Here is a 25,107-nt window from a genome sequence, read left to right as displayed (position 1 = left end):
CTAACCCTAACCCTAACCCTAACCCTAACCCTAACCCTAACCCTAACCCTAACCCTAACCCTAACCCTAACCCTAACCCTAACCCTAACCCTAACCCTAACCCTAACCCTAACCCTAACCCTAACCCTAACCCGTCCAAGTAAGATGTCGCCATATGGAAAAGTTGGCCATAGGATGAGTCGATAGCGGTGGCTAGTGGAGTGATGACAGTAGTGAAGCGAGGCAGGAGGCGTGGGAAGGAACCGCACGGAGCTTTGTAAGTTTTGATTCTGTACAAACGTGCCACACGATACTTTCGCCAAGTGATCATCGTAAAAGGGATCGACGCTCCCGTGCATATCGAGCCGGTACCAAGATGTGCGTGAGGGTTATCTTCCATCAGACAATGGGAAGGCGTATGCACCGGGCCAAACGCGAACCTTGTTTTACCCCGTCCACTCGGCCTATACAAACCGCTCGCCAGCGCAGTGGTAGTTTTCTGGCTTGTTTCGTAAACATACCTCGGACCTCGGCTTTATTGAGTGCCTAAGACCGCCCTCGTAGTTACCTCGTTTCCCTACGTGTTGTCGCTGTCGCAATTGCACATGAATCAGGCCGGAGGCGGGAAGGCATCGACGACGCAAACAAGCACCGGTAATATGCATTTGATATTCCCTTAACGCCAGAAAATCACACAAAAAGGTCCACATAAAAGATTATTAAGGTAATGCACTCAACACTCAACACGAAACATGCAAAAGCTTCCCTTTCATCCCCTCGAACCCCTTTGCTGCTCCCTCAACCGCTTCGCCGCACCTTCATCAAAACTAATCCTCGTACTCCTACTGTCGTCATTGTTCCCTCCATTGCCATTCTCATTTCCATTAGCCGGACTCCGGCTAGGACCCGTGGATGTGACATCGCCGCCACTCCCCAATCCAGATGGCAACTCGCCCGAATCGACCGTCGCCCCACCAAATCTAATCCTCGGCGTAGGACTCCTCAACCCCTCCACATTAACCCCGCCACTCTCTTCGCCAGCATCCTCCTCTTTCTCAGTATCCTCATCCCCAAACTGCGCCTGCAACTCCTTCTGCCGCCGCTCAAACGCCTCCCTCGCCAGCCTCTTCTCCTCCTCGACGACCTCGTCCGTCTCCATGTTGCGCAAGACATCCATTCGTCTCCGCGCTTCAGCCGGCGTTTCTTTCTCGCGATCGGCGCGGGCTTTGGCTTCGGAGCGGGTTGTTGCTTTCGAATTGCGGCGGTCGGAGACGATGATAGAGGGTGTTGCTGCTGAGCCCAATTTCGGCGCCACCTTGTTCGAGTGGACGGTATCGTCGAGGGGTCGGGCGTCTGAGGGGCCGGAGATGGCGACCTTCGGAATCCTTTTCTTCCTCACGCCAGTTGAGCTCTCACCCTTCTCACTGTCGCTATCAGTCTCACTCCCACGCCTATGTGCCCCACGTCCTCTATGCCGATATTCCTCCTCCTCATTTTCCTCTTTCTCATCCCACACATCCTCAGCTCTCGACACAGATCGACTGGTAGTAGGCGTACTCTCAACAACAACTGCCCTTAAATCCTCCACACTAACCCCATGTCTCGCACCCTCCTTCCTAAACATCCCCAAAATCTTCTGTACCACCCCATGCTTCGGATGTCCCGGATCTCTCACCGCCTGTTTCCGTTCCTCAGGATCCGGAACATGATCAGAGAGTTTCTCGTGGAGTGCACCAGTTTGTTCCTCAGAGTAGCGGTGCACGATTTCGCCGTTTTCGTCCTCGATGATAACGTCTGCGCCTTCGCGGAAGACTTGGTTGCCGTTGTTGATCTCTTCTTCGCGGTCTTCTTCGGTTCTACCTTCTCTGTCTCTGCCACCGCGGAGGGTCTCGTCGCTTTCGTCTCGGTCGCCGTCGCGGTCGCGGTCGCGGCGGTCTTCGCTGCTCCTCGATGAACCCAGAGCCAACTCCGCATCCCCCGGTTTCAACCCTCTCCCAATCGCGCTCTCATCCACCCGCCCACCAACGCCCCTCCTACTCCTACTCCTCGAATTCTTCCTCCGTAATCTCATGCCATTTCCATCCTCATCCCTTCCCAAACTCACACTTTGCCCCACTTCAATCCTCGGCAAGCGGTTCAACCATGTAGGGTTATCCGTCGTAGTGTTATCCCGCGTCATGGTCATTGTGATAGAGAGTGTGTTGATATGTGTGCCGAGTGTGTAAACCGCAATCGAAGAGCCATGGACGATGATAGAAGCCAACACGATGAACGAAGTCACCGGCCAAATCAACTGAATGGAGATATAGTTCGAGCTATTCGGATCAGATGGTAGTGTAGCCAATGGTGTAGTATGCCCATGTTCCAACTCTGCTCTCGCGAGGATAGAAATGAAAATGGCACCAACTCCAATCGGTCCAAAATGTCCACAAAAGAGTGCCTCGCGCCATGTCTTGATATCTGGGATAAACGGCTTAAGCGCCAGGATCGCCGGGATCCTCCTGAACAACAGAATAAGAATCGAGATGACGACCAGTCGCCATGGGGTCACGCCCAATGCAGGAGCGTTGAAGCTCTCCCAAGGAACTATCGCGCCAAAGTAGACAAACAAACTCAAGTTGAGCAACAAATCAATAACGTTCGAAACGTGTGATTCTTCCGTCTTCTTGGAAAACCACCCATCCCAAGCAAACGCCGTACCAGCCGAGAACGCGACCAACAAATCATCCGTCCCGAGTAGTGTCCCGGCACCAGCACAAAACATCGACAACACGAAGTAGAACACGAGAAACGACTCACGATCAATGAGATTATGGTTCTCCGCATACTTGATCGATTGCCGACCAACATAGCCGATGAAAGCCCCAAGCGCACACCCGAAAACAACTTCATACAGAATTGTGAGGAGGATCCAGTCACGGATCGCGGGGCCGGCTTTGTATTCGTCGAGGATGATGTAAAGCGCGAGATAGAGAAACGGGAACGCCATCCCGTCATTACACCCCGATTCGGCCGACAAAAGATTTCGGAGATGTCCAGGGACGCGTTTCGCAAACTTTCCCTTTCCAACGACGGAGGACGCGAGGACCGGGTCTGTAGCGGTGATACAAGCCGCAACCGCCAAACTCTCCGCAAAATTCAGTTTCGGCAATAGTGCCCACATGAACAGTGACGAGATGAGCCAGCCGAAGGTCATGACGGGGAGGAGGAGGATCGCGACGGAGACCCAATGGCGTTTCATGTATTTCTTAGGCAACTCGACGCCGACGGCGAAGATTTGGACGATGAGGACGATGCGGGTTAGTTCAAGGGTAATTTGGTCGACGTTACCCCAGGTTTCGGGGGCGAACAAGTTCAAACAATGGGGGCCAAAGATGATGCCGACGATTGTAGCGACGGCTAGAACAAACAAACGTCAGTGAATCCTTGTTGGAGAGGAGGAGAAGACGGGAGCGACGCACTGGCTTCACCGATATATAACTTTTCCTTAATGAACAAACTCAACAACGAGAAAATGGTAACGAAGCCTCCCAAGATAGCATACGCCAAATGAGGTTTGTTCACCCCGAAATGGTCCCAACCCCATACCGGGCTCGCCCATCCCAGGACCAGTAGGAAAGGCGCTATCTGCTGCAGCGAGCTTCCTCTCATCAATCGTTGTGGTGAGTGAGAGGGGGTATATGCTGCCCTTGTTGACTGGGTGACTTGGTGGTGAGGTTTACGAGCGCACATGCATAGTAGAACGTAGAATATGGTGGTGGAGGCGAAGTGCATGATCGTGCGGATCGCCTATGCGGGATGATGACTTAACAGGAATCAGAGGGAACGAGTGACGAGGAGTGTGAAGAAAACCGAGGACCTGTCAATAGACGCGACGGCCAGTGAGCTTCATCCGAGGAATAGGGAATATAGACGACGGCCCGTTCGAGAGGCCTCTGTAGCGAGCGGGACGAGTCAGCACGGGAGGATCTCGGATCAATCTTGGCGTGCATGGCGGGTACATTCCGAGCATCAAGCTTCTGAGCCGGATCACTGAGCACCGCATACATCCCCGACAACTCCATGTGCAATACCAATCCCATTAGCAAGGTATCTGTAGCCATAATCATACAACCCCAAACAAACCAACTGCATCTCCTCATCCCAATAGTAGTAAGGACAATCACGACACATCCATCCTGTCATCCCCTTCCCTCCCCCCCTCCTGCCCCTCCCTCTCCCTCTCCAACCCTTTAACCTCCTCCCCAAACTTTCCCTTCCAAACCTCCTCAACAAACGCCCGCCAGCCCGGCGCAACAACCCCCTCCACGTCCCCACTTCCTACAACCCTCTTCAACCCAACCACAGCCCTCAAAACCGAACGTTGCAGTTCCGCGTTTTTCTCAATATCCTGCTTCACGGCAGTTTCCTTAAGTTTCGTCTCAAGCAACGCACGGAACTTCGCCGCGAGAGAATCGAGTGCGGGGAGGAGGATGGCGGTAACCCCATCGCCAGGGAGTGTAGGGAGTTTCGTGAGGATGAGACAGGAGAGAACCTTGATATCATGCCCATCATCCAAACCTCTAACCAGGACTTCGAGGAATCGGGCACGGGATGTGGGATCGATGGTATCGTTGAAGTCGGAGAAGACAGGGTCGAGGAGGACGTACATCGTCTCAAATGCGCTCTTGCGTAGTTCGAGTCCGTCGTCGACCTTGTGCTTGAAAGGGCCCATCTGGACTTCGCGGACCAACTCGGGTCTAATACGCGTTTCCTCCAAAAGAAGTGGTAGGATACGGTGCAAGTGCTCCCGGATCAAAGCAGGACGGTTATGCGCAGCACTATTCAGCGCAAACAGAGCGAGACGACGAACAGAAAGATCCGCATCCTCAAGAAGCGAAAGGAAATCCTGAATAAGAGGACGAAGAAGATCCTCCGTCGATGCAGAAGTTGACGTGGTCTCCGTAAAAGTATAGCGAACAGCGGAGATAACACTCGCCCTCGCCGCCGCACTCTCATTCTTCATCCTCGCCCTCAACTCTGGCAAGAAAATCTCCGGACGAACGAGCGTTAACCGCCCCGCACACTCAGCTGCAACAGTCCTATTCGCATCATCATCCTCCTCTGCCTCATCCGCAACCCTCTTCCAGATAACCCCAGCACTATCCTTCAACACAGTCGACTCAGCCGCCGACGCACCCTTAATCACCTCCTTCAACGCCGAAAGCAAAAGCCGCCTCTCACTCTTCTCCTCATCCATCCTCTTCAACAACACCGGCAAATAAACCCCCAAATTTCCAACCGCAACATTACCAACCGCATACGCCGCCGCACTCCTCACCTCCTCAGACGGATTAACAAACTGCCCCGTCAACATCTCAACCACCTCCCCGCCCAAATCAACCTCCTTCCCCACCTCCCCAATCGTCATAAGACACAACGTCCTCCTATCCTCCTTCGTCTTCGGCGCCCGGACTTCCCCAATAAATGCCTCCACCCGCCCCTGCGCCCCATTAACCACAACCGTCGCCAACACCCGTGCCGCGATGCCAATTTCCCCCTTCGAGATATCATCAGCCATGATACCATCAATGAGTTGATCACCCGCCCCATGAACCGCAAGTACCTCCGCCGCTTCAACGAGGTGATCGAGCACTGCACCACCACCCTGCACAACACCCTCCTTCATCAACCCCAACACCTTCGGAACAAGAACATGTGCCGCGGACCCCGATCCGGCAGCGACGAGAGCGGTCATATACGACAACGCAACAGCAAGCACATTCATATCCTCCGTACTCAACAACTCCGCCCCGCCACGGATTAACTGTCCTTCCAACTCACCCGCCCCAGCCTCAACTCCAACCTTCCGAACAAGCGCCGTCAAACTCGTCAACGCCGCAACCCTGATGCCCCGATTCGCCTTCCTCAACAACCCCCCCAACTCCCCCATAACCGCCCTAACCCACCCCGCATCGACCTGTACCCCACTCCCCGCAATCTCACTGATTGCCCTACACGCCACCAACCTCGTCGTCTCATTCCGCAACCTCTCCAACAAAACCTCGCTCCCCCTCTTCCCCTCCTCCGCGCCCAATCCCCACGCGCAAGATGCAACACATCTCCCCAGCCCCAACACAGCAACCTCCCTCACCTCAGCATCGACATCCGCCGACGCCGCTCTCTCCACAAACACGCCAAAGAGCTTCTTGACAACCTCATCCAACCCTTGCGCCTGTGAGAGGCACGGAATGAGATCGATACAAGTCTGTACCGCACAAGCGGATGTTTTGTAGAACTTATCACCCACAGCCCCAACCACCGCATCCACGAGCTCAGACATACGTGTCTTCACCCCCCCAGCACCAGCTCCAATCGCCGCCAACGCTTGCACGAACCTGAGAGCCTCCATCCTAAGCCCATTAACGTTCGCCGCGCTCCCCGCGCCAGAAGACGTCAACGTGGCCCTCGTCGCACTCGTCCCGACAGCGATGAGCCCCTCGTCAACCTCAGCCCCAAGAATCGCAACGATCCCGCGAAGTGCGGTAAAGCACGCGAGTTTAGTGTTAACACTCGCAGACGTACTCGAGAGCTGCTTATTCAACGCCTTGATCACCTTCGGCAACAACCCCTTCAACGCCTCCACATTCGCATTCCCAGTCTTCGTCGAAGCCATAGCCACGGCCAGATCCGTACTCTCCCTCCTCCTCTTCTTACCACTGGACACAGCTGTACCACCAGCACCAGCACCAACACCCGCCACCGCAGTGGAAGCCATCAACAGCTGCGTAAAAGCGCTAATGACATCAACCCTAACACTCTCCTCCCTCTCCCCAAACCTCGCGACCAAGATGGGTGCGATATCCCTCCATCCCCTCTCCGCCCCGACGATGGGGATAGACGCTCCCAGGATCTTGACCGCGATGCGCCGGATTTTCCAGCTGACGTCTTCGTCGTCGTCGTACTCACCCTCATCATCATCGAAATCGTCATCATCCCCCTCATCGTCGTCATCCATGTCATCATCACCCCCCTCCTCCTCGTCTTCAACAGCATAATTCGGATCATATTTAATCCATTTCCCAGCGATCTCAATACACGTCCCAACATCCTCCCTCATCTCCCCCGGACAGGCCACCAAAAACCCCTCGAGGGCAACAATCCCACTCTCCCGAATCTCCTCATCATCGACCTCGAGCGCCTCATACACACTCGCCAACAACCCCCTCAAATACGGACCCAAACGACGGGGCACACTTCGCGCGAGTTCGGAGAGGAGGGTAATTAGGGTTTTGGTGATATCGTGCGTTCCCTGCGTCGTCAATTTCTCGATGATGAGGGAGATGAGCAACGAAAAAGATTGAGGGGAGACTGTGCGGGACCAGGCGCCGAGGGCCGTCACGGCGCGTTTTCGGACTGCGGGACGGGGGGAGTCGAGGAATGTGATGAGGGTTGATTCGAGATCCGCGGACTGGGAACCGATGTGCTCGGGGAAGCGGGAGATGAGTTCGATTACCACGTCCAAGAAGGTTTCGAGTTCGTGTCCGGCTTTGAGAGCGCCGATCAAGTGTGGCAACAGACGGTCGGTGAGGGTCGCTGCGGCGGGGGAAGATGTCGGGATGGAGATGATGCACGTGCGTAGAGCGGTGGAGGAGATGTCGTTTACCTCCCCGTTCGACGAAGATTTTCTCCCATCCGTAACTGTTCCAACGGTGAGGGTATCGAGGATGCTCATCAATTGTATGGGTCTACACTTCGTAACCAACGGGGCGAGACTGTTCCAAATCGTTAGCGAACATGACTAGTTATATCCGATGCAGAATTGGAACCATTTAACAGCCAAATTCTGAACCTCCCCATTCTTATCCTCCAAAGCCTTCAACACACCCTGCACAACCTTCTTACTCATCCCCTCATCCAACGTCAATCCCGGTTTCTGGAGTTCTGTAGTCAAGTCCGCCAGAGCCATGTAGCGGAAATCTGTATCTGGGTTTGTCATCCTCTCCAGGAGGGACGACATTGTTTGTAGAGTTGAAGCTGACATGATTGACGATGGTCGACGATCAACCGTCTTGCGCTGGTGGGGGGTTTGGAGGTTGGTGGGGGATGCAGGGGGATGCAGGGGGTGCAGGAGCGGAGCAGCCGTGGGAAGAACCGACCAGAGGCCCAAGGGATCTCGCCGTGACACCGGGACGCCCATCGCTAGGTTTTCGTCCCTTCACTGCACCCCGCACGCTGGCCCTGGGCAGCTCCCAAGCTCCCACGCTCCCCCCCGGGCCTTCCAAGCACGCGCATGCACCAGCTGCAGTCCGCCACACCTTAATCCCAACAAACCGCCCTCCGATCAAAACACCGTTCGCCGATCAAGAAACGAGTCATGGCCGAAGATCGATCCCGTCCCATCGTCGGCACAGATCTGAAAGTCGTCGCAGACTACATCAAAACAGGCAAAGGTACGAATCGCTGACCATCTATCCCCCATACTGCCTGACACAAGCGCTACCCGCAGCAAAAGCTATTCACCTCTTTACCGGCGCCGGAATCTCCACCTCCTCTGGAATCCCAGACTTCCGATCCCCTACGACAGGGCTCTACGCAAACCTCGCCCGCCTGAACCTCCCCTACGCAGAAGCCGTCTTTGATATCGATTTTTTTCGGCATAACCCCTACCCATTCTACGAACTCGCTCGCGAACTATGGCCGGGCCGGTACAAACCCACGACAACACACGCTTTCATCCGGCTGCTCCAGGAAAAAAAGCTGCTGGGGCGGTGTTGGTCGCAGAATATCGATACGCTGGAGAGGAGGGCTGGGGTTAGTGGTGAGAGGTTGGTGGAGGCACACGGCAGTTTTGCGGGCGCGAGGTGTATCAACCCGAGGTGCGCGACAACCATGTCGCAAGAGGAGGTGCGCAAACACGTCTTCGCCGTACCGTCCACGGTGCCGACATGCCATAAATGTGCGAGCTACGTGAAACCCAACATCACCTTCTTCGGCGAGAACCTACCGGGCGCGTTTTTCGCGTCGCTGCCGAGTCTGGGGGAGGCGGACTTGGCGATTGTGATTGGGACGTCGTTGACGGTGTATCCATTCGCTGGGTTAGTCAAGAAAGTGCGATGTCCAAGAGTGTTGATAAATATGCAGTGCGTGGGGGATTTCGATGAGGAGGAGGACGTGGTGTGGGAGGGCGCGTGTGATCAGGGCGTCGAGGAGTTATGTGCGGAACTGGGGTGGACGAAGGAGCTGCATGAGATATACGACACGTTCACTTTGGACGAAGAAGTCGCCGACATGGAGCAGAAGGATGCGAAGGACGAGGTGGAAGAGATGACGGAGGCTGTGGAGAAGGGGCTCAAGATTGATGGGGAGGAGAATGGAGGTCGGAGGGATGGGAAGGAGGAGGATGTACCGGCGTGGATGATCTGGCGGAAACCGAAGATGTAGACGAGGTTTTGCTTGACAAGTGGTTACAGTACACGATATTTACCCTATAGCTATAGTTCTTTGCGTAGCCGTCTTCTAAGCCCCAACGCATGGCGCCCTCACAACCACCAAGGTCCCCCACACCCGCCCCACGGACAGCGGTACCGACGAACAAGCAACCGACAAGGTACCCAGAGCCTCGACGAATGAAAATGAGAGATTCGAGATAACATCGCTAAGCATTTCGCTAACGCACCCATAACGGGGTAAGCGAGGGAACCGGCACCGTTGCGTGGAAGCCATGACCTCGTTGGCCGTTTTACACCAGATACCTTGGAGGTTCCGCTGGAGATGGGAGAGTGTCATGCATGGAGGGAAAGTTCGGGATGCATAGAGAATAAAATGTGCAGAGGGCCCACCACCGGGTGAATGGTTTCCTACACGAGACAGGATGAAGTCAACACGGGTCATCGCAGCGCTGGCACTGTCGCTCCACGCCCTCGTCTTTGCGCAGACGACGGGTACAAATACCACGAGTATCGGTGACTTGGATTGTCACGCGGAGTCTACGACGAATATCCACTGTACCGATACCGAGGCGTCGGAGGCGTACGAGATGCATTGTCACGACGTCGACTCCGGCATGCAATACTGTCACGATCAGTACGAAAACGACTGGTACTTCACTGGAGGAATCACGTTGCATGAGGAGGAGGAGTCGACCACCACGGCATCGGCGGCGACTGCGGAAGATGAGCATGTTGGACATAATCACGACCAACACGAGGCTACAAACTCCACATCCACCGCCCACGACGACCACGACGACCACAGCTCCAACTCCACCACCGTCTCCGAATCATGGTACTCGACCTGCCACCTCCACGACGCAGAAATCATGTGTTCCGCCCCCAACGGCACAGAGTTCGTGCTTACCTGCCACGCTCACGGAGGGGAAGAATGGTGCTACGACGCAGATGGTGAGGAGTTCTTGAATGCTGGGTTGATCGACACGGCGGCGTTATTGGCTGGTACGACAGCGGCTGCGGATACAACGGCGAGTGCGAGTAGTGGGGTTACGTGTCACTACCACGCAGGCGTGGAGCACTGTACCGGTTCCGCAGCCACCGAAGCGACTTGTGACGGTTCCACCCGCGCCTACAACATCCCTCTCCGGATTGGTGCATTATTCATCATCCTCGCCACCTCCGGCATCGCAGTCTTCTTCCCCGTCATTCTCCGGCGTTTCACGAAGATGACGACAGGTGGTATCCTCTTCGTCGTCATCAAGCAGTTTGGGACTGGTGTTATTATCTCTACTGCGCTCATCCATTTGTTGACGCATGCGCAGATGATGTTCGCTAGTCCTTGTGTGGGTGAGTTGGGGTATGAGGGGACTGCGACTTCGATCGTCATGGCTGGTATCTTTATTGCGTTTATTGTCGAGTACCTCGGTTACCGCTTCGTCGAGTCTCGCCGCCACGCGCACTCCCGTTCTGCCTCCCTGACTCCCTCAGATGTCTCCCCCAGTGCTACCGCCATCGAAAAGGGTCCCAACAACGTCGCCTCACACCCCGTCCACGGCGCCCACGGTGTCCCCGACGAAGCCCACGCCGAGCCCGAAAGCGTCACCAAACTCAGCGTCGCCGTCATGGAAGCCGGTATCGTCTTCCACTCCATCCTCATCGGTCTCACCCTCGTCGTGGCCGGAGACGACGGTTTCGCGCCTCTCTTCGTCGTCGTTATCTTTCACCAGATGTTCGAGGGTCTCGCACTCGGTGCTAGGATTGCGGAGATGCAGGCTACGATTTCGTATGTTTACCGGTTTACACTTTGTTTGATTTACTCGCTCATCACGCCTATTGGGTGTGCGATTGGTATTGGAGTGTTGGATAAGTTCAACGGGAATGATAAGGGCACCCTGATCACTCTTGGTACGTTGGATGCGTTGAGTGCGGGTGTATTGTTGTACGTTGGGTTGGTGGAGTTGTTGGCGCATGATTGGCTAGCCGGTAGACTGAAGAAGGCTGGCATTGTTGAGACTGGTATTGCATTGGTGAGTCTGATGGCCGGTATGGCGGTCATGAGCTTGCTTGGCAAATGGGCGTAAAACTTGGCTACGGCTATCTTCGAACTTAGGGACTTTAATATAATTATTTATCTCATCAAAAATCCTCAGGCTCCGAATGCCATCTCGTTCAAACAATATGCTCGATTTCAGCAGCGACGAGTGTTGTGACTTGTTTAGGAGACACGACCCCCGTCCCTGACACCTAAGCCCAAATGGCAGGCCTTCATCAATGTTGATCCGCATTACTGCCTGCTGAGGTCGACCTACCAAAGTCACTATGACTCCCAGGCCCCGCTACGCTCCTCCCAAGTCAGGAAAGGGTCTCAAACTGCTCAGCCTAGACGCCCTAAGATTGCTACGGTTGCGCATCTTCAGAACACCGAAGCTAAATTCGAGGGTGACCCAGCTAGGGGCGACAAGCTTGCTGCGCTGTGGGCACTTCAAACCCGCTGGATGTGCTCAAAGCATCACCAAAGCATCTGCTACATTCATCCTCTCAGTGGAGTCCATCGCCGTGTCAAATACATGCATCAAGACCGCTGAACGATTGCTGTTGTCAAGCTTGGTTCTACGGTCACCATCGAAAGGCCTCCCATTTCAGACTCAGTCTTCAAGGACTTTCATGAAGTATTTCAGCGAGCGGATATACCGGCTAGTACAGCCGATTCCCGTCCCATCTCAGCAAGGTATCCAATGCTACCTACTCCGCTGTCTGTGGACATGGTGCATCCATTTAGGCAAGGCACCCCAGCCCCCAACCCCATGAGAGGCTCCAGCCCTCTTATGGGACCAGCAACAGACCCTATCCTGGCCTTCCTAGCCCTTCAATGAAGTTCTTTGGAGGTCTTTTGACGGGAGGGTATGCAAGATTGCGCGCACCTGCAGTGAATTGTGTCAAGAATTCTGCACTTAGCTGTAAAGTCTCCCCGGCCGACGCACCCCCTGCACCCCCGCCATACACATACACCCCCGTACACCTAACCTCCAAATCCCCATCCACCCCCCCGTCTCCTCCAAACCACCACCAATGTCCACATCAAACCCCACCCCAACCCTCCGCGCCCAGCTCTCAACCCACCTCCTCCACTCCGGCGCCTACGACCGAATCAACTCCCACCTCCGTCTCCGTCTCGAGGAATGTGGGTGGAGTAGTGAGATGAGGGCGTTAGCGCGTGGTACGTTGACCGAACGCCTTCCCTACTTGAGCCCGAGTCGTGTGAGGGTCTCGTGTGCTAATGTCGACGTAGAACAATCCAGAGCACAAGGACAAGTCAAGTTCGACCAACTCCTATCCGCAATCGAACAAAAAGGAGTGGAATCCGTTCCCGACACGATCAAGATCGAGATCCTCGGTATGCTGAGAGAGGTGTTGGAGGAGGTCGTGGAGTTGCCTTAGACGACGTTACGGGTAGGTGTATGCTTTGTGGACGAGCGACAATCAGGTATCCCTGGATGTTTTTCTATCTGCGTTCATAGGTCGCATTTATTGACTGGGGTTACAGATGGTACTGCGCTTCGGGACGAGAAGAAGGTGTTGGTGTTGATCGAGGAGGTTTGTGATTGTTTTCTCGGCGTTATTGGAGTTTCTTGTCTTGTCTATTATATGATTGTGCATTTGGTTATTGAAGATACGTAGGAGACGAGTGGGTCGCGTACTAGAGGATGTACCAAGTGGTCTTGGTGATGGAGATGGGCAGATGGATAGATGTGTGATTTGCCACGTGTACTGGTGTATAGCAGAATAGAATCGATTCACTTCATCGATATCGGGCTTCACGGGAGCCTTGGCCTCACACCCACATACAAGTGCTGCTTACAAATACCTGTATCTCCCAATGATCTCATAAACAACTACATGAGTCAACCGCCAACCTTTCCTTGGCGAAGTTCAGCCTATCCCTAGCCTCTCGCTTCTCGGTCATTCGTCGGCATCGCGCTCCTTGCGTCGGCTTTGATGTCGATATCGATACCGGCACGGATCCGGAAGTTCGAAACACACTCGAAATGTAAACCGCACTACGGGCAATTGGCGTGTGTGTAGACCTCTCGACGACCGGCACGCCGACAACGGCCTCGAGCTCGGGTAACTTAGAATTGAGTATTTACGAGAATGTGGGATCCACGAGATGCCGATGGAACGACCTAGATGCTGCTGATGCGCGTCGCTGGCCGAGATTGCAATTGAGCTCGAGCTCGAGCGCCAGCAGCTCGGTCGAGGCAGCACGACGGTGAAAGCTGCTGCTAACCCATCGGTCAGTCAATTGGTAGGCGCTGAGGTCGTGAGAAGCCGCGTAGACCTCAACAAGCTTCACGTATCAGAATTCTCACTCTTCGTATCTCGTGAATTCACGGTCGCTGCGTCATCACCTCAGACTGTCTCAATTGCGCGCAGCCCCGCACTCCGCCCCGAACCCTCCAACGTTTAAATGGGTCTCGGACTCACACCCACCAATTTGTCATCACAACTTCTATAAGAACTCCCCTTCTCCCCTTCCCCCCCCCCACTCCACCAATCTACACAAACTGGTCAATTACAAACACACACAATGTCCGTCATCACCGAAGGCACCAAGCTCCCCTCCGGCACCCTCCACGAATCCAACCCCGGAAACCAACTCTCCACCTCCACCCTCTTCTCAGCCGGCCGCCACATCATCTTCGGCGTCCCCGGTGCCTTCACCCCCGGCTGCCACAAAACCCACCTTCCGGGCTACATCCAAGACTACTCCAAATACACCTCCAAAGGGATCGACTCCATTTCTTGCGTGTCCGTGAACGACGCTTTCGTTATGGCCGCCTGGGGTGAGTCCGTCGGGGCTGATGGAAAAGTTCGGATGTTGGCCGATCCGACGGGGGAGTGGTTGAGGCAAATGGGGTTGGTGTTTGATGCTACGCCGTTGTTGGGGAATGAGCGTGCGAAGAGGTTTTCGTTGGTTGTGGAGGATGGGGTTGTCAAGAGGGTTAATGTTGAGGAGGATAATACTGGGTTGACGTGTTCTTTGTCGAATGTTTTGTTTGACCAGCTTTGAATCCTGGCGGGTCGGGGTGTGAAGCGGGCGAAGATTTGAAGTGAAGTGAAGGGTGAGTGTTTGGATACGATTTGAGAGAAGATATAAGGGCTGGATATATCAGAGATACACTGAATTGATTCTATCGCGTTGCGCGCCATGCACATCGATCCATCTCCCTAGCAACACCCTCGCTCATCCGTGTGTCGAGTCCATTCTATAACCGATTTTGCGTATCATACCTTGTTGTGCACCTTCTTCGCGGCGGCACGGTACCTCCGTGATTCTCCTAACACTCAGCCCTGCACCTCCATCTTCATCATATCGTACAGACAAGCGCTGAGCACCGCGAAGCACTCGTGCCTCTCACGCCAGCGGCCCCGGCCCCCTCTGGTGATCCATATCGTGCACCACAATTCCCGTACACAGCATATATCCCCACCAATTTCCTCGAAATGAGCCCACCGCCCACCGGCCACACCCACACTACACCTTCCTCTTCTCCCCCGTTCCACCCACCGCTCTCATGACAACCCCCACCAAACTCCCCACAAAAAGCCCCCCACACCCCCCCACAACCCCCGGCACCCCACCCCCCTGCCACCCCCTCCCCCAATCCAACAAGCCCACCCCTGCACTCGCCCAAACACCCCCTACCACCCCCATCCCCGCCGCAACCACTTCCATTTCAGACGACAAAAAAGAGGTGGAAGACATGAGACTGAGGGGAATCCGGGAGTAGACGTGGATGGAGAGGAGGGGGTAGAGCGTGAGGAGGGCGATGTGGAGGGTGAGGAGGAGGGTCGGGCGGGAGGTGGGTGCGTGGAAGAGGAATAGTACCCCTAAAATCAACGGCAGTGTCAGTGCCGTGAAAATCGTGGAAAGAAGCATATTCTAGTAAATGTGAGCCAAGAAGAACAAGGGTCAGAGAGAGGGAATGGTAGTACAGGCACAGCAACCCCCAACCGATTCCTCATCTTCGTCCTATGTCGCCGAGGAATGATCCAGTAATACGTCAACCCCCATCTCGAGAACAGGGTCGTCAACAATAACACGGTATTCGTTAGTACATTTGCCGGATCCTGTGTTCTGAGGGCGTATGTGGTTGCGAGGAGGGGGAGGGAGTTTAGGAGGATGAAGGGTTTGTGCATGGCTGCTGTGAGCGTTTGGCGGATCGAGCAGTGCTGGTCGTGACTTTTGCGTTTGGCTGTATCAGGAGAATTTTGCAAAGTAGACTCGGGGAGCTCAACTGGGTGTAACGTAGACACGCCTTCACGCGCAAACAGCGCCTTTCCCTTGACCCCGCTCACCACCGGCACCAGCTCTGCTATGCGTGCCAGCTGCTCAAGACATACCAGCTTTTTGCACACTGCGAGCAGATGCACACGATCCGTGTTTGAAGCAGGCCTGTCCGGGGACGGAGAGAACCGTTCACGTCGCTCACATCGTCCGCGAAGCAGTCACGACATGGGCTTTGACTCCCATACCGTGGTGCGAGGTCAAGCCGTCGACAATAACCCCGAGGCGGCGAAAGTTTCGCTTTCACTGTATAAATCGCTTCTCGTTAACGCTGCAATGTTGCCAGATCTACATGCCCGCAAGCATTTCACAACTGCTATTCGTTCTATGTTCCGGTCAGGCAGGAAGACAGAATTAACGAGTGCGCAAGAAGACCTGAGGAAACTCCAGAAGGCAAACATGGGTAACCTCAAAGCCTTGGAGGAGGTATTGGAGCACACGTATGGACTTCGCGGGAAGCGACGTGATGTATTTCTGAAGTCTGCCCTTCCTCCAACTCCTCGAGCTGCTCCGCTCGTACCGGGAGACTGGAGAACAGTCCCACCGGTGATCCCAGAGCCATTTACAGCACTTGCCAAGAGCCAGTTTCCAAAGAAACGTATTGAGGTGGTATTGCCCATCCCAACCGACCCCACCAAAACCCTGACGCCCAAACGAGAAGCCAATTTTCGGAAAAGGCATTTCCAGGAACTGAGGAAGAAAATCATCGCTCCAATACCTCGCTACTTGGTTGAGAGCATTGAACAGCGGCTGCGAGAGCCAGAGACACTTATACCTCCATTAACGGAGTTGCAGAAACAAAGGCTTGCAAAGATGTTCAGAGATCCTGATCCAAAAGCAACAAGAGGCACTCGCACCCTAACACCCAGATTCTTGTCACGAATGTACCGAAGGCTTCTAAATGAAGCATATATCCTGGAGAAAGACTCCAGTACAGGCAAATGGTTTGTTGCAAGGAGTGAAGAACGGCAACAAGCGAAGACCTTCCCGGTCGGGACATCCGATATGTTTGAAGGCATGGACGAGAAAGGAAACGTTATTTCGATACCCACGCATGCACCATGCTCGCCATCACCGACCTCGACCCTCACAGCCCCAAAGCACTAACCCACCTAGAAACCGCCGCAACACACGGCCTCCTCCCCCCACCCCGAAGCAGCGCACAACCTCGGCGAACGGCATCGTCTACTCAACAATAAGAAGTTGGCGCAAGAATGGTACGAAGTAGCTGCGCGAGATGGCTTTCAGATTAGTATGTTGAATTTGGGGATGATGCTTAAAGAAAAGGGCGAGACCAAAACGGGCGAGGGGTGTGGTTGGACGCTGCGAGGAGGAGTGAAGGGAAAGTTGCGGTGGATGTGGAGAGGTATCTGGGGGAGCTGGAGAGGGAGGGGGCGTTGGAATGGGATTCTTGCTGGCGTGAGCACGGCGTAGATCTAGCATGAGGGACATCCAGCTGGACATGGAACCCATTCGGGCATCGATGAAGTTTGGGTGGATAAGAGATTGATGGAGATGTCACAAAGTTTGACTGCATTCTACCATGTGTACCAGATCAATAAGCGGTCTGGACTCTGAATTGATCAGGGCCAAAGTCGGTCTGGTCTCAACCAGGATGATAGCATGGAACAATGAATGCTGCCATGTCTACTGGGGGATGTGCGTGCTGATTTTTACTGTCGACCTACTTGACATCGTAGAACACAAGATTGGGACACCAACGTGCGTAGAATACTTAAAGTATTGTCGTTCAGCAAGCCAAACAGATGGCACAATCCATCAAATCTTTCATCTGACAACCACGGGTAAAGGTCAGAAAAATGGTTCTTTCTTCACTGCCCTATCGACATCAAGATATATTAGGTTATCCATCCCCATCTCCTCATCACCTTCTCCCCCTACCAACATCCACGCCCAAACCCGAGTCCAAATCCGCGGCTCAAAGGTCTCCAGAAACGAAAAACAAAAGCACGAAACAAAAAAAGAGATTAACGCCCGAAAACCGTCACCGTCACCTTCACCATCGCCATCGCCCTAAAGCAAAATTCCATCCCACACATAAATGGTATCCGATCCCACTCCCACTCCTCCGCCTCATCCCTCTCTCAATCTCCCACAAAGCTCGAGGAGCGCCGGCTCACAAGGTTCGCCCCCTACCGCTTCTCATCCGGCCAATAATCCCCCCTCCTAAACCCCAGCGCAGGCCTAAACCCCGGCACCGACACCGACGCTCCAACATCCTCATCCGTCATCCTCTCCTCCACCTCCTTTACCACCTCGATCCGATCCCTATCACTCTGACTCTGACCGTGGAGGAGTCCAACGGTGCTCGTACTCATATTAATATTCCCAGAGGACGAAAGCGTTTGTAGTGCGATAGACGACGCACCACCAGCATCACCACTACCACCACCCCCTGTTGCCGTAAGCGCGACGGAGCTGCTGCTAGTGTTCGGTGGTCCCCTATGTAGGAACGTCGAGGTGCCTGGTGCGGGGTTGACAGATGCTGCCACTGCCGAGGTTGCCGCGACCGTAGGCGCCGGATAATGAAACCTCTTCACAATCCGCCTGCACTGCTCCTTGTCTTCCCGTTCCCCGTGTCCACCCCCCTCTCCTTCCCTCGCAGCCCCAACCCCTGCCTCTGTTCGTCGAAGCTCGGAAGTGCTAACGTTGCCGACGCCAGCAGTACCGATACTAGAACCCCCCCTCAACGTCACCCCACCCCCCGAGAAAGAGGCAGTGCTGTCGACATCACACACCTCCATCGGTCCCATTTCCAAACTCGCTTCGTCTGCGCCGAAGGATCGAAGGGTTCGTGCTCGGCGTGTCCAGCCCAAGAACCTGCTGGTGTAGGTGGTCGTTGTACTTTGTTGGTTGCCCAAGACGCTAGCGGCGCCGTCCTGCTCTCGTCTCACCGAAGCCGAAGCATGGTTATTCGCACTCCACCCCTTCGCCCCCTCCTTCCCTTTCCCTTCACCACCACCCCCAGCCCCCGCCATCCGTAAATCATCCTCCCAAACCCTCATCCCAAGCACCCCACCCCTCTCCTCCCTCCTCTCCGCCTCCCTAACCCGCCCAACCCACTCCCAAACAACCAAACTCGCCCCCAACTCCCCAACATGCCTCACATAATCCAACCACGCAAAACACTCTTTACTCGTCGTTAAGTCCAGCGCAAAGAACACAACGGGGGAGAATGCCGACACGAGGGAGAGAAGGGCGAGGAGCCAGACGCTCACGATGGGTACACGAAAGTGAGTCGAGAGGGAGGAGGGGGTCGGGGAGAGGGAGAGTGGGGAGAGAGGGTATGCGTGCCGGCGGTGGAGGAGGGACCAATACGTGATCCACGCTGCGTAGATAATCGATATCCCGATACTCAGCAAATACGCGATCCAAGGTAGCGCACCGACGAAACGCTTATAGGGCGCTGGACCTTGAAATTGGGTATCGTCCGTGTCGGATGTTGATGGGAGGAATTCTTGGAGGGCGGAGAAGATTGTGGTTGTTAGGATAACGACTAATCCGCCGAGGAGTTTGCGTTTTAGGTGACGCCGGCGGGTGGAGAGTCGGCAAAGAGTCTGTAACTGCGCGAACCATAACAGTAGCATCGTTACCAGCCCAAGCGCTTTCATCCCGGACGAGTTATGTAGGTCGTCAAGGTTTGACATATCGTACGGTTCTCCCGCAAGGTAATCCTCCTTCATCACATTCGAAATTTGCGCCATTGTTACTGTCAGGACTGCGCATACACCCGTCGTCGCCGCTGTCTGGAACCACGGTTTCGTTTGTTTCGAGGCGAGGAGCATGATGAGGAGACACCACGCCAGCACCGTAGACCCCGAGATCGCGAATGATTGTGGGGTCGACGAGTATGCGAAGGGTGTATGCAGCCCACTGAGCGTGTTGGGATCCACTATCCCGTCACCGGACGAATCATGCAACGCAACACTCGCACTACTCAAATTACTCCCTGACGCGGTCACCGATGTCTGTGGTTCGTAACACTCCAACGTATAAGTCGTCGTCCAAACCTCCGTCCCATTTGCCATGACCACGGTCGAATTACTCCTAATCTGCGGCGTCGAACAGCGTAACTCGCTCGGCGTACTACTCTCCACCGCGTCATCCCCACTACTCGTCGTCGTAAACACCAGATCGAACCCGTCGTCGGCGTCGTCGGTGGTCGAGCCGGTGGACATGATGAAACCTTCTATAGCAGCCGCTGGGGGAGGTCGAGGTGGTCGAGGTGGTCGCGGGGGTCGTCGGCGTGTGAGAGGGTGTGTACGGCGTTGTCTTGGCATTTCGTGGTGTAGGTGTGGTTTTGCAGTGCGCGTGCAGCTGTGCCTGGATCCTCCGTTGCTTTGATCTGGTCGTACTGAACTCCTCAATGGATCAAGAGGTAGACGATGAGTCCAATAGACCGTTTGGGAAGCTTGATCTCTTCCTCAGCAGCTGCTGCGTATGACTATCAGAGGGAGCGGCTCGCACTTCGCTTCACTCACGATTATCCCGTCTCTTACACCGCCTGCATGCCTCACCCGTGGCGTGCCTTCCCGGTGCCCTTCCGAACGGCAACTGCATGATAAGCGAATCCGCGATTTAACCCGTCTCTTGCAATTGATTCGCCGAAGTAGCTATAGATTGCTTGTCTTCAAGCTCGCTCATCTACCCGTATCAAGCAGCATCCTCTCACGGGGTGGAGGCACCGCTCAATGCCTCCGGGATGAATGCGCAAGCTACGACGACGGATCGATATGTATCTTCCTACCCCTCCCTCACCCCCTCCGAATTCGAAGTGGCATGTCTACACCTCCAATCACAGTTCCTGAGGGGTGGTGTAGAGTGTACATGGCATCGCCCACCACCCCCACGGTCACCCTGGTACCGGTCGGTGGTGGAGGAACAGCCGGGATATTTGTCGATCCGAGTGTATCGCAATTCAGCTACAACTTCAGATCCAACCGCTGACGACGACGACGACGACGACGCAAATCTGGACGTGGGCGTGGACGAGATCGAATTGGAAGACATCGACGATCCAGCCCTCGCTCCCCCCACCCATGACCACCACCAAAACGGCTCCAATGTCACACTCCCGATCGTCGGCTACTACCACATCCTCCTATCCCCAACCTACCGCCTCCCCATTCTCTACTTCCGCTTCATCTCCCCTCACCCTAACCCCCTTACCCCAATCCTCCTCTCCCCCGACAACCAAAACCAAAACCAAAACCAAAACCAGAACGCAGACACGATCGAAATCCAAGGCGCGTTGAGTATAGCCGAACATCCCCTCCTAGGCGGGACTTGGTGGATGATACATCCGTGTATGACGGGGGATGCGATGATGGATGTACTCGACAGCGACATAGACACAGGCAGGGTCACGGCGGAGGAGTATATGGGCCTTTGGATGGGTGTTGCTGGGAGCGTGGTGGGGCTCGGGATACCCCTTCCCATGGCCAGGCAGTGACTAGGGAAGAGGACTATCGAGGGATGGGAATTGAAGAGGGTGTGTATGTGGTGATCAAACCGGCCGGTGCCAGACCTCTTGGGTATATTATCAAACCGAAAGAAGAAAGAAAAAAAAGTCCAGCAATTCCCCTCTCTCTCCCTGATGCCCAAACGATGCAAACTGCAAACTGCAAACTGTCTTTGATGTGTGTGGTATATCGTGGTATTCAGACGTTCTGGTATTCGAGAATTGGTTCCCCGATTTCGGTTAGTTCTGGGATAGTGCATTTCAGGTCGAAGGCTTTCGATAGGACGATTTTGAAAATCTATCGTCTTGTCAGCACACCACTCATCCGATCTCTCAGTCTCCCACCGGCTCGGTCGTCAACGGCTCGGTCGTCAACGGCTCGGTCGTCAACGGCTCGGCCTCACTCACCTTCTGCACATTGATCGAACTCGCCGTCGAACAAAAAATCAAACTCGCCTTCATCGCCCTCGCAAACCTCCTCGCCTGTTTCGTAACCTCCTCCTGCTCCTCCCTCCCAAAGCCCGCAAAGGTGTCATACTTGGTCCCCACCAAAAACGGAATCGCGGCTTTATTAAACCCGCGACTCTGTCGATACCACTCTTTCACACTATTCAGCGTACTCTTCCGGGTCAGGTCGAAGAGGAAGAGAAGAGCGACCGCGTCATTGCAGACGAGTGGGAGCATGTTGACGAACTCGCGTTGCCCACCGAGGTCCCAGATCGAGAAAGTGATTTCGGTTGCGCGGATTGAGATTGTTTTTTCCATGAAGTTTACGCCGAGGGTTTGGATGTAGTCTTCGTCGAAGGAGCCTTCGACGTATTTTACCATGAGGGAGGTTTTGCCGATTTGGGCGTCGCCGACCATGCCGACTTTGATGACGACGCTGGGAGGAGGGAGGGTTAGCAGGGTTCGTGGTTAGAGGGGGTGCCATACCTGGACTTCTTGTCCGCCTGTTGGAGTTCTCGTGAGGATGACATACCGGGACCAATTGCTCACTCTGTTTCCCATGCTGACGTGCGTGGTGCCTGGGCTACTTAGAACCCCTCTCAGTTGCACTATAGGTCCGGAGTGGCGATGGGCACAGACCCCCAGCGTCGACAGTTGCCAGCGTCTCGATTGAAGGCACTACCACTAGGACCGCCTACGTTTGGGTGGCTGTATGCCTGGAGCTTTTCATCGGGCATCGCATACACGACCGCGGCTGAAGGAATGATACGAACGGAGTTGGAGTTTTGATGCATTTTTTGAGTGATTTTGGAGCATATGAGCGATGAGCTGAGAGCAAGAAAGTGCATTAACAGTCAAAATCCCACGGATCCCCAACAACGCGGGTACCTTTAGCCGGGGCCTTGGGTACCCCGCGCTCACGTGTTCCCGACCCCCACGACCCCCGCTCCAACATGCTTCCGTGCACCCAACGCACCCTCGTATATCACGATCCCAATAGCCAGTATGCCTCCCCGATGATCACTTGTAACATAAAAACACAAAATGTCAGCAGTACGTCCACCGATACCTCCAGCAGCACGAATCCCATCAGGGATGAATCATCAAGATGCGGGAGCGCATGATTCGCGGTATGCTGTTTTACCCATGGATGATCGCGATGTTGAAATGTCCGAGATGATCCTCCACTCCCATGGTGGCTCATCACCTCCGATCACCACCACGTCAAGTACTCCTCCTTCGTCCTCGCACAAACTCGTCTCCGAACAAAACCGCTCCACGCGAGAAGTCCTCCTAAACTTCACCTTCGCCGGACTATCATGCATGACCGGCGCACTCTTCACGAATCCCTTCGATATCGTCAAAGTCCGACAACAGCTTTCTCCCACACTGCGGTCTCCGCCATTCTACGCACTGATCAAAAGTATGTTACGTACGGAGGGGATGAGCGGGTTCATGAAGGGTGTATCGGCGAGTTTATCGCGCGAGGCGACGTATAGTACGATCCGGTTCGGTGCCTACGACTTTTTCAAAGGGTTCTTGCACAAAGTCTCCGGTGGGAGGTTGGACGAGCGCGGGTTTGGGAATAAGGTAATGAGTGGACTGGCAAGCGGGTGTATCGGCGCATCCCTCGCAAACCCCACCGATCTCCTCAAAATCCGGCTCCAGGCTCCTTCGACACCCCACACCCACCTCCTCCCAACCCTCTCCTTCCTCCTCCGCGAACGCGGGTTCCTGGGACTCTACCGCGCATGCCTCCCCACCACGATCCGAGCAGCGTTATTGACGAGTTCACAATTAGCCAGCTACGACCACACGAAGCACTTTTTGATGGAGTGGGGTGGGATGCGTGAAGGGTTTGGGTTACATTTTGCTAGTAGTGCGGTTGCGGGGGGTGTTTGTTCTTTTGTGAGTGCGCCGGTGGATGTCATCAAAGTACGGATTATGAATGCTCCCACCACTGCGCCCACCGCCGTCTCCGTCCCCGTCTCGGTATCGCCCTCACCCTCGCCCTCGCCCCTCGGCGCTCTCGCTACAAACATACAGACACCAGGAAATATTTTGAAGCAAGCATACGCAACCGGAGCCCCACCGGGCGTGATCGGCACAACCATGAAAATCTACCACGAAGAGGGGCTTCGAGCGTTCTTTAGGGGTGGGTTTATGTGTTGGATGAGGTTGTGGCCACATACGGTGATTAGTTTGATGGTGTTTGAGCAGTTGAGGAGGTGGGCTGGGATTGAGCCTATTTAACGTGAGAAGGAGGGAGTAGGGAGATGGAGCGGAAGGGAATGTTACGGATGAGAGGAGGGCAAGTTTCGGTAGTGGCATGAGGCCTATATGAATAGCCTATACCAAGCTAATCTGGAACATTCGTGATGTCTTTTGTTCTCCTACAGGGGCCGTAAGTCCATGAAAACTGGTTGAAGTAGTCTTGAGTTGACGTGGGAAGTACAGCCGAGACTTGCGTTTCATGGTACCGGTACCCCGCAGCGGCAACATGAGCCGAACGACGACGATTTATCTCGTCATCGACCATGAACAGACTGATATCAATCGCAACTCACGTCCAACACCAACGACCATCACAACTTACAAGAAAGATGTCTTCTATTCCTACGATCAAACCGTCCCAGGAAGTATCCATTCCCGCAATCGGTTACGGCACCGGCACAGCCTGGTACAAAGGCCCGAACGATCCCCTCAACAAAGACCTTATCTCATCCATCAAGTCAGCCCTCGATGCGGGGTTCACTCATCTGGATTGTGCGGAAGTCTACAACACGGAGACTGAGGTTGGACAGGCGATCAAAGAGTCCGGTGTGGATCGCAGTAAGTTGTTGATCACGACTAAAGGTTTGTCAGGCATATTGCGGTCGATAAACCATTGTTGATATACGTGAAAAACAGTGATTACCAACATCGCCGACCCCATTGCCGCCCTCCGCACTTCCCTCGAGAAGCTCGGCACGGACTACGTCGACCTCTATCTCATACACGCACCCTTCTTCGCCACAAAGCCCAACCCCCCCAATTCCCTCCTCAACGCCTGGTCCTCCCTAATTGATGCCAAACACCAAGGTCTCACAAAGGCCATTGGTGTCTCAAACTTCCGTATCCAGGATCTTGAGGAGTTGAAAAAGTCGCCCAATTGGGTGAAACCGAGCGTTAACCAGATCGAATATCATCCGTGTTTGCAGCAGGAAGAGTTAGTGGGGTATATGAACAAGGAGGGGATCAAGATAGCGTGTTATTCCCCTTTGGTGCCGATCACGAGGGATGTTGGGACGGGGGCGGTGAAGAAGCTCGCGGAGAGGATTGCGGAGAAGCACGGGAAGACATCGGGTCAAATCCTCCTCAAATGGAGTCTCCAAAAAGGGTACCCCTCCCCCTCACCCTGCCTTCACCACCCACCCCCC

At 54.6% G+C, this 25,107-nt stretch overlaps 15 protein-coding genes across 15 annotated transcripts in view; 10 read left to right on the top strand and 5 right to left on the bottom strand.

Moving 5' to 3' along the window:
• Positions 1–646: 646 nt before the first annotated feature.
• SAICODRAFT_17588 (uncharacterized protein) lies at positions 647–3,630 on the bottom strand (the record flags this gene model as incomplete). Its single annotated transcript, XM_019165833.1, has 2 exons — positions 647–3,378; positions 3,441–3,630. The coding sequence occupies 2 exons, from the start codon at positions 3,628–3,630 to the stop codon at positions 749–751; spliced, it is 2,820 nt and encodes a 939-aa protein (XP_019026304.1). The 3' UTR covers positions 647–748.
• A 409-nt stretch (positions 3,631–4,039) lies between these two features.
• SAICODRAFT_17587 (TIP120-domain-containing protein) lies at positions 4,040–8,027 on the bottom strand. Its single transcript, XM_019165832.1, has 2 exons — positions 7,788–8,027; positions 4,040–7,733 (listed from the first exon to the last, which is right to left on the bottom strand). Exons 1-2 carry the CDS (start codon positions 8,000–8,002, stop codon positions 4,142–4,144), a joined length of 3,807 nt encoding a protein of 1,268 aa, XP_019026303.1. The 5' UTR covers positions 8,003–8,027; the 3' UTR covers positions 4,040–4,141.
• A 106-nt stretch (positions 8,028–8,133) lies between these two features.
• SAICODRAFT_17586 (NAD-dependent deacetylase sirtuin-2) lies at positions 8,134–9,504 on the top strand. Its single transcript, XM_019165831.1, has 2 exons — positions 8,134–8,411; positions 8,468–9,504. Exons 1-2 carry the CDS (start codon positions 8,336–8,338, stop codon positions 9,400–9,402), a joined length of 1,011 nt encoding a protein of 336 aa, XP_019026302.1. The 5' UTR covers positions 8,134–8,335; the 3' UTR covers positions 9,403–9,504.
• A 937-nt stretch (positions 9,505–10,441) lies between these two features.
• SAICODRAFT_38847 (Zinc/iron permease) lies at positions 10,442–11,491 on the top strand (the record flags this gene model as incomplete). The annotated part of the gene is made up of 1 exon (XM_019168602.2): positions 10,442–11,491. A coding segment is annotated over one exon (1,050 nt), but the record flags the coding sequence as incomplete, so codon positions are not given.
• Positions 11,492–11,610: 119 nt separating this feature from the next.
• On the top strand, positions 11,611–12,395 carry SAICODRAFT_200585 (uncharacterized protein). Its single transcript, XM_019166201.1, has one exon. It carries the CDS (start codon positions 11,730–11,732, stop codon positions 12,216–12,218), a length of 489 nt encoding a protein of 162 aa, XP_019026300.1. The 5' UTR covers positions 11,611–11,729; the 3' UTR covers positions 12,219–12,395.
• Positions 12,396–12,479: 84 nt separating this feature from the next.
• Positions 12,480–12,848, top strand: SAICODRAFT_5784 (uncharacterized protein; the record flags this gene model as incomplete). Its single annotated transcript, XM_019169565.1, has 2 exons — positions 12,480–12,627; positions 12,700–12,848. 2 exons carry the CDS (start codon positions 12,480–12,482, stop codon positions 12,846–12,848), a joined length of 297 nt encoding a protein of 98 aa, XP_019026299.1.
• Positions 12,849–13,998: 1,150 nt separating this feature from the next.
• On the top strand, positions 13,999–14,481 carry SAICODRAFT_53560 (Redoxin; the record flags this gene model as incomplete). The annotated part of the gene is made up of 1 exon (XM_019169219.1): positions 13,999–14,481. The coding sequence occupies one exon, from the start codon at positions 13,999–14,001 to the stop codon at positions 14,479–14,481; it is 483 nt and encodes a 160-aa protein (XP_019026298.1).
• A 62-nt stretch (positions 14,482–14,543) lies between these two features.
• SAICODRAFT_17582 (uncharacterized protein) lies at positions 14,544–15,699 on the bottom strand. Its single transcript, XM_019165830.1, has 2 exons — positions 15,408–15,699; positions 14,544–15,354 (listed from the first exon to the last, which is right to left on the bottom strand). The coding sequence occupies exons 1-2, from the start codon at positions 15,609–15,611 to the stop codon at positions 14,947–14,949; spliced, it is 612 nt and encodes a 203-aa protein (XP_019026297.1). The 5' UTR covers positions 15,612–15,699; the 3' UTR covers positions 14,544–14,946.
• A 228-nt stretch (positions 15,700–15,927) lies between these two features.
• On the top strand, positions 15,928–16,866 carry SAICODRAFT_23846 (uncharacterized protein; the record flags this gene model as incomplete). The annotated part of the gene is made up of 1 exon (XM_019166730.1): positions 15,928–16,866. One exon carries the CDS (start codon positions 15,928–15,930, stop codon positions 16,864–16,866), a length of 939 nt encoding a protein of 312 aa, XP_019026296.1.
• Positions 16,867–17,084: 218 nt separating this feature from the next.
• On the top strand, positions 17,085–17,855 carry SAICODRAFT_200607 (uncharacterized protein). The gene has a single exon (XM_019166202.1). The coding sequence runs from the start codon at positions 17,303–17,305 to the stop codon at positions 17,795–17,797; it is 495 nt and encodes a 164-aa protein (XP_019026295.1). The 5' UTR covers positions 17,085–17,302; the 3' UTR covers positions 17,798–17,855.
• Positions 17,855–20,495, bottom strand: SAICODRAFT_200715 (PalH-domain-containing protein). Its single transcript, XM_019166205.1, has one exon. The coding sequence runs from the start codon at positions 20,058–20,060 to the stop codon at positions 17,913–17,915; it is 2,148 nt and encodes a 715-aa protein (XP_019026294.1). The 5' UTR covers positions 20,061–20,495; the 3' UTR covers positions 17,855–17,912.
• SAICODRAFT_23844 (uncharacterized protein) lies at positions 20,483–21,232 on the top strand (the record flags this gene model as incomplete). The annotated part of the gene is made up of 1 exon (XM_019166729.1): positions 20,483–21,232. One exon carries the CDS (start codon positions 20,483–20,485, stop codon positions 21,230–21,232), a length of 750 nt encoding a protein of 249 aa, XP_019026293.1.
• A 243-nt stretch (positions 21,233–21,475) lies between these two features.
• On the bottom strand, positions 21,476–22,047 carry SAICODRAFT_29313 (P-loop containing nucleoside triphosphate hydrolase protein). The gene has a single exon (XM_019167376.1). The coding sequence runs from the start codon at positions 22,004–22,006 to the stop codon at positions 21,575–21,577; it is 432 nt and encodes a 143-aa protein (XP_019026292.1). The 5' UTR covers positions 22,007–22,047; the 3' UTR covers positions 21,476–21,574.
• A 1,078-nt stretch (positions 22,048–23,125) lies between these two features.
• Positions 23,126–24,031, top strand: SAICODRAFT_29311 (mitochondrial carrier). Its single transcript, XM_019167375.1, has one exon. The coding sequence runs from the start codon at positions 23,132–23,134 to the stop codon at positions 23,939–23,941; it is 810 nt and encodes a 269-aa protein (XP_019026291.1). The 5' UTR covers positions 23,126–23,131; the 3' UTR covers positions 23,942–24,031.
• Positions 24,032–24,286: 255 nt separating this feature from the next.
• Positions 24,287–25,107, top strand: part of SAICODRAFT_69782 (putative ketoreductase) — a 1,469-nt gene continuing 648 nt past the window's right edge. Inside the window, exons 1-2 of the mRNA XM_019170506.1 lie at positions 24,287–24,544; positions 24,599–25,067. Of these exons, the coding sequence (XP_019026290.1) occupies positions 24,292–24,544; positions 24,599–25,067 (722 nt within the window). The 5' untranslated portion in view covers positions 24,287–24,291. The remainder of the gene's footprint in view (positions 24,545–24,598; positions 25,068–25,107) is intronic.

This window comes from Saitoella complicata, assembly GCF_001661265.1.
Source record: "Saitoella complicata NRRL Y-17804 unplaced genomic scaffold SAICOscaffold_4, whole genome shotgun sequence".
Lineage (NCBI taxonomy): Eukaryota > Fungi > Ascomycota > Saitoellomycetes > Saitoellales > Saitoellaceae > Saitoella > Saitoella complicata.
This window is presented reverse-complemented; position numbering and strand designations above follow the sequence as displayed.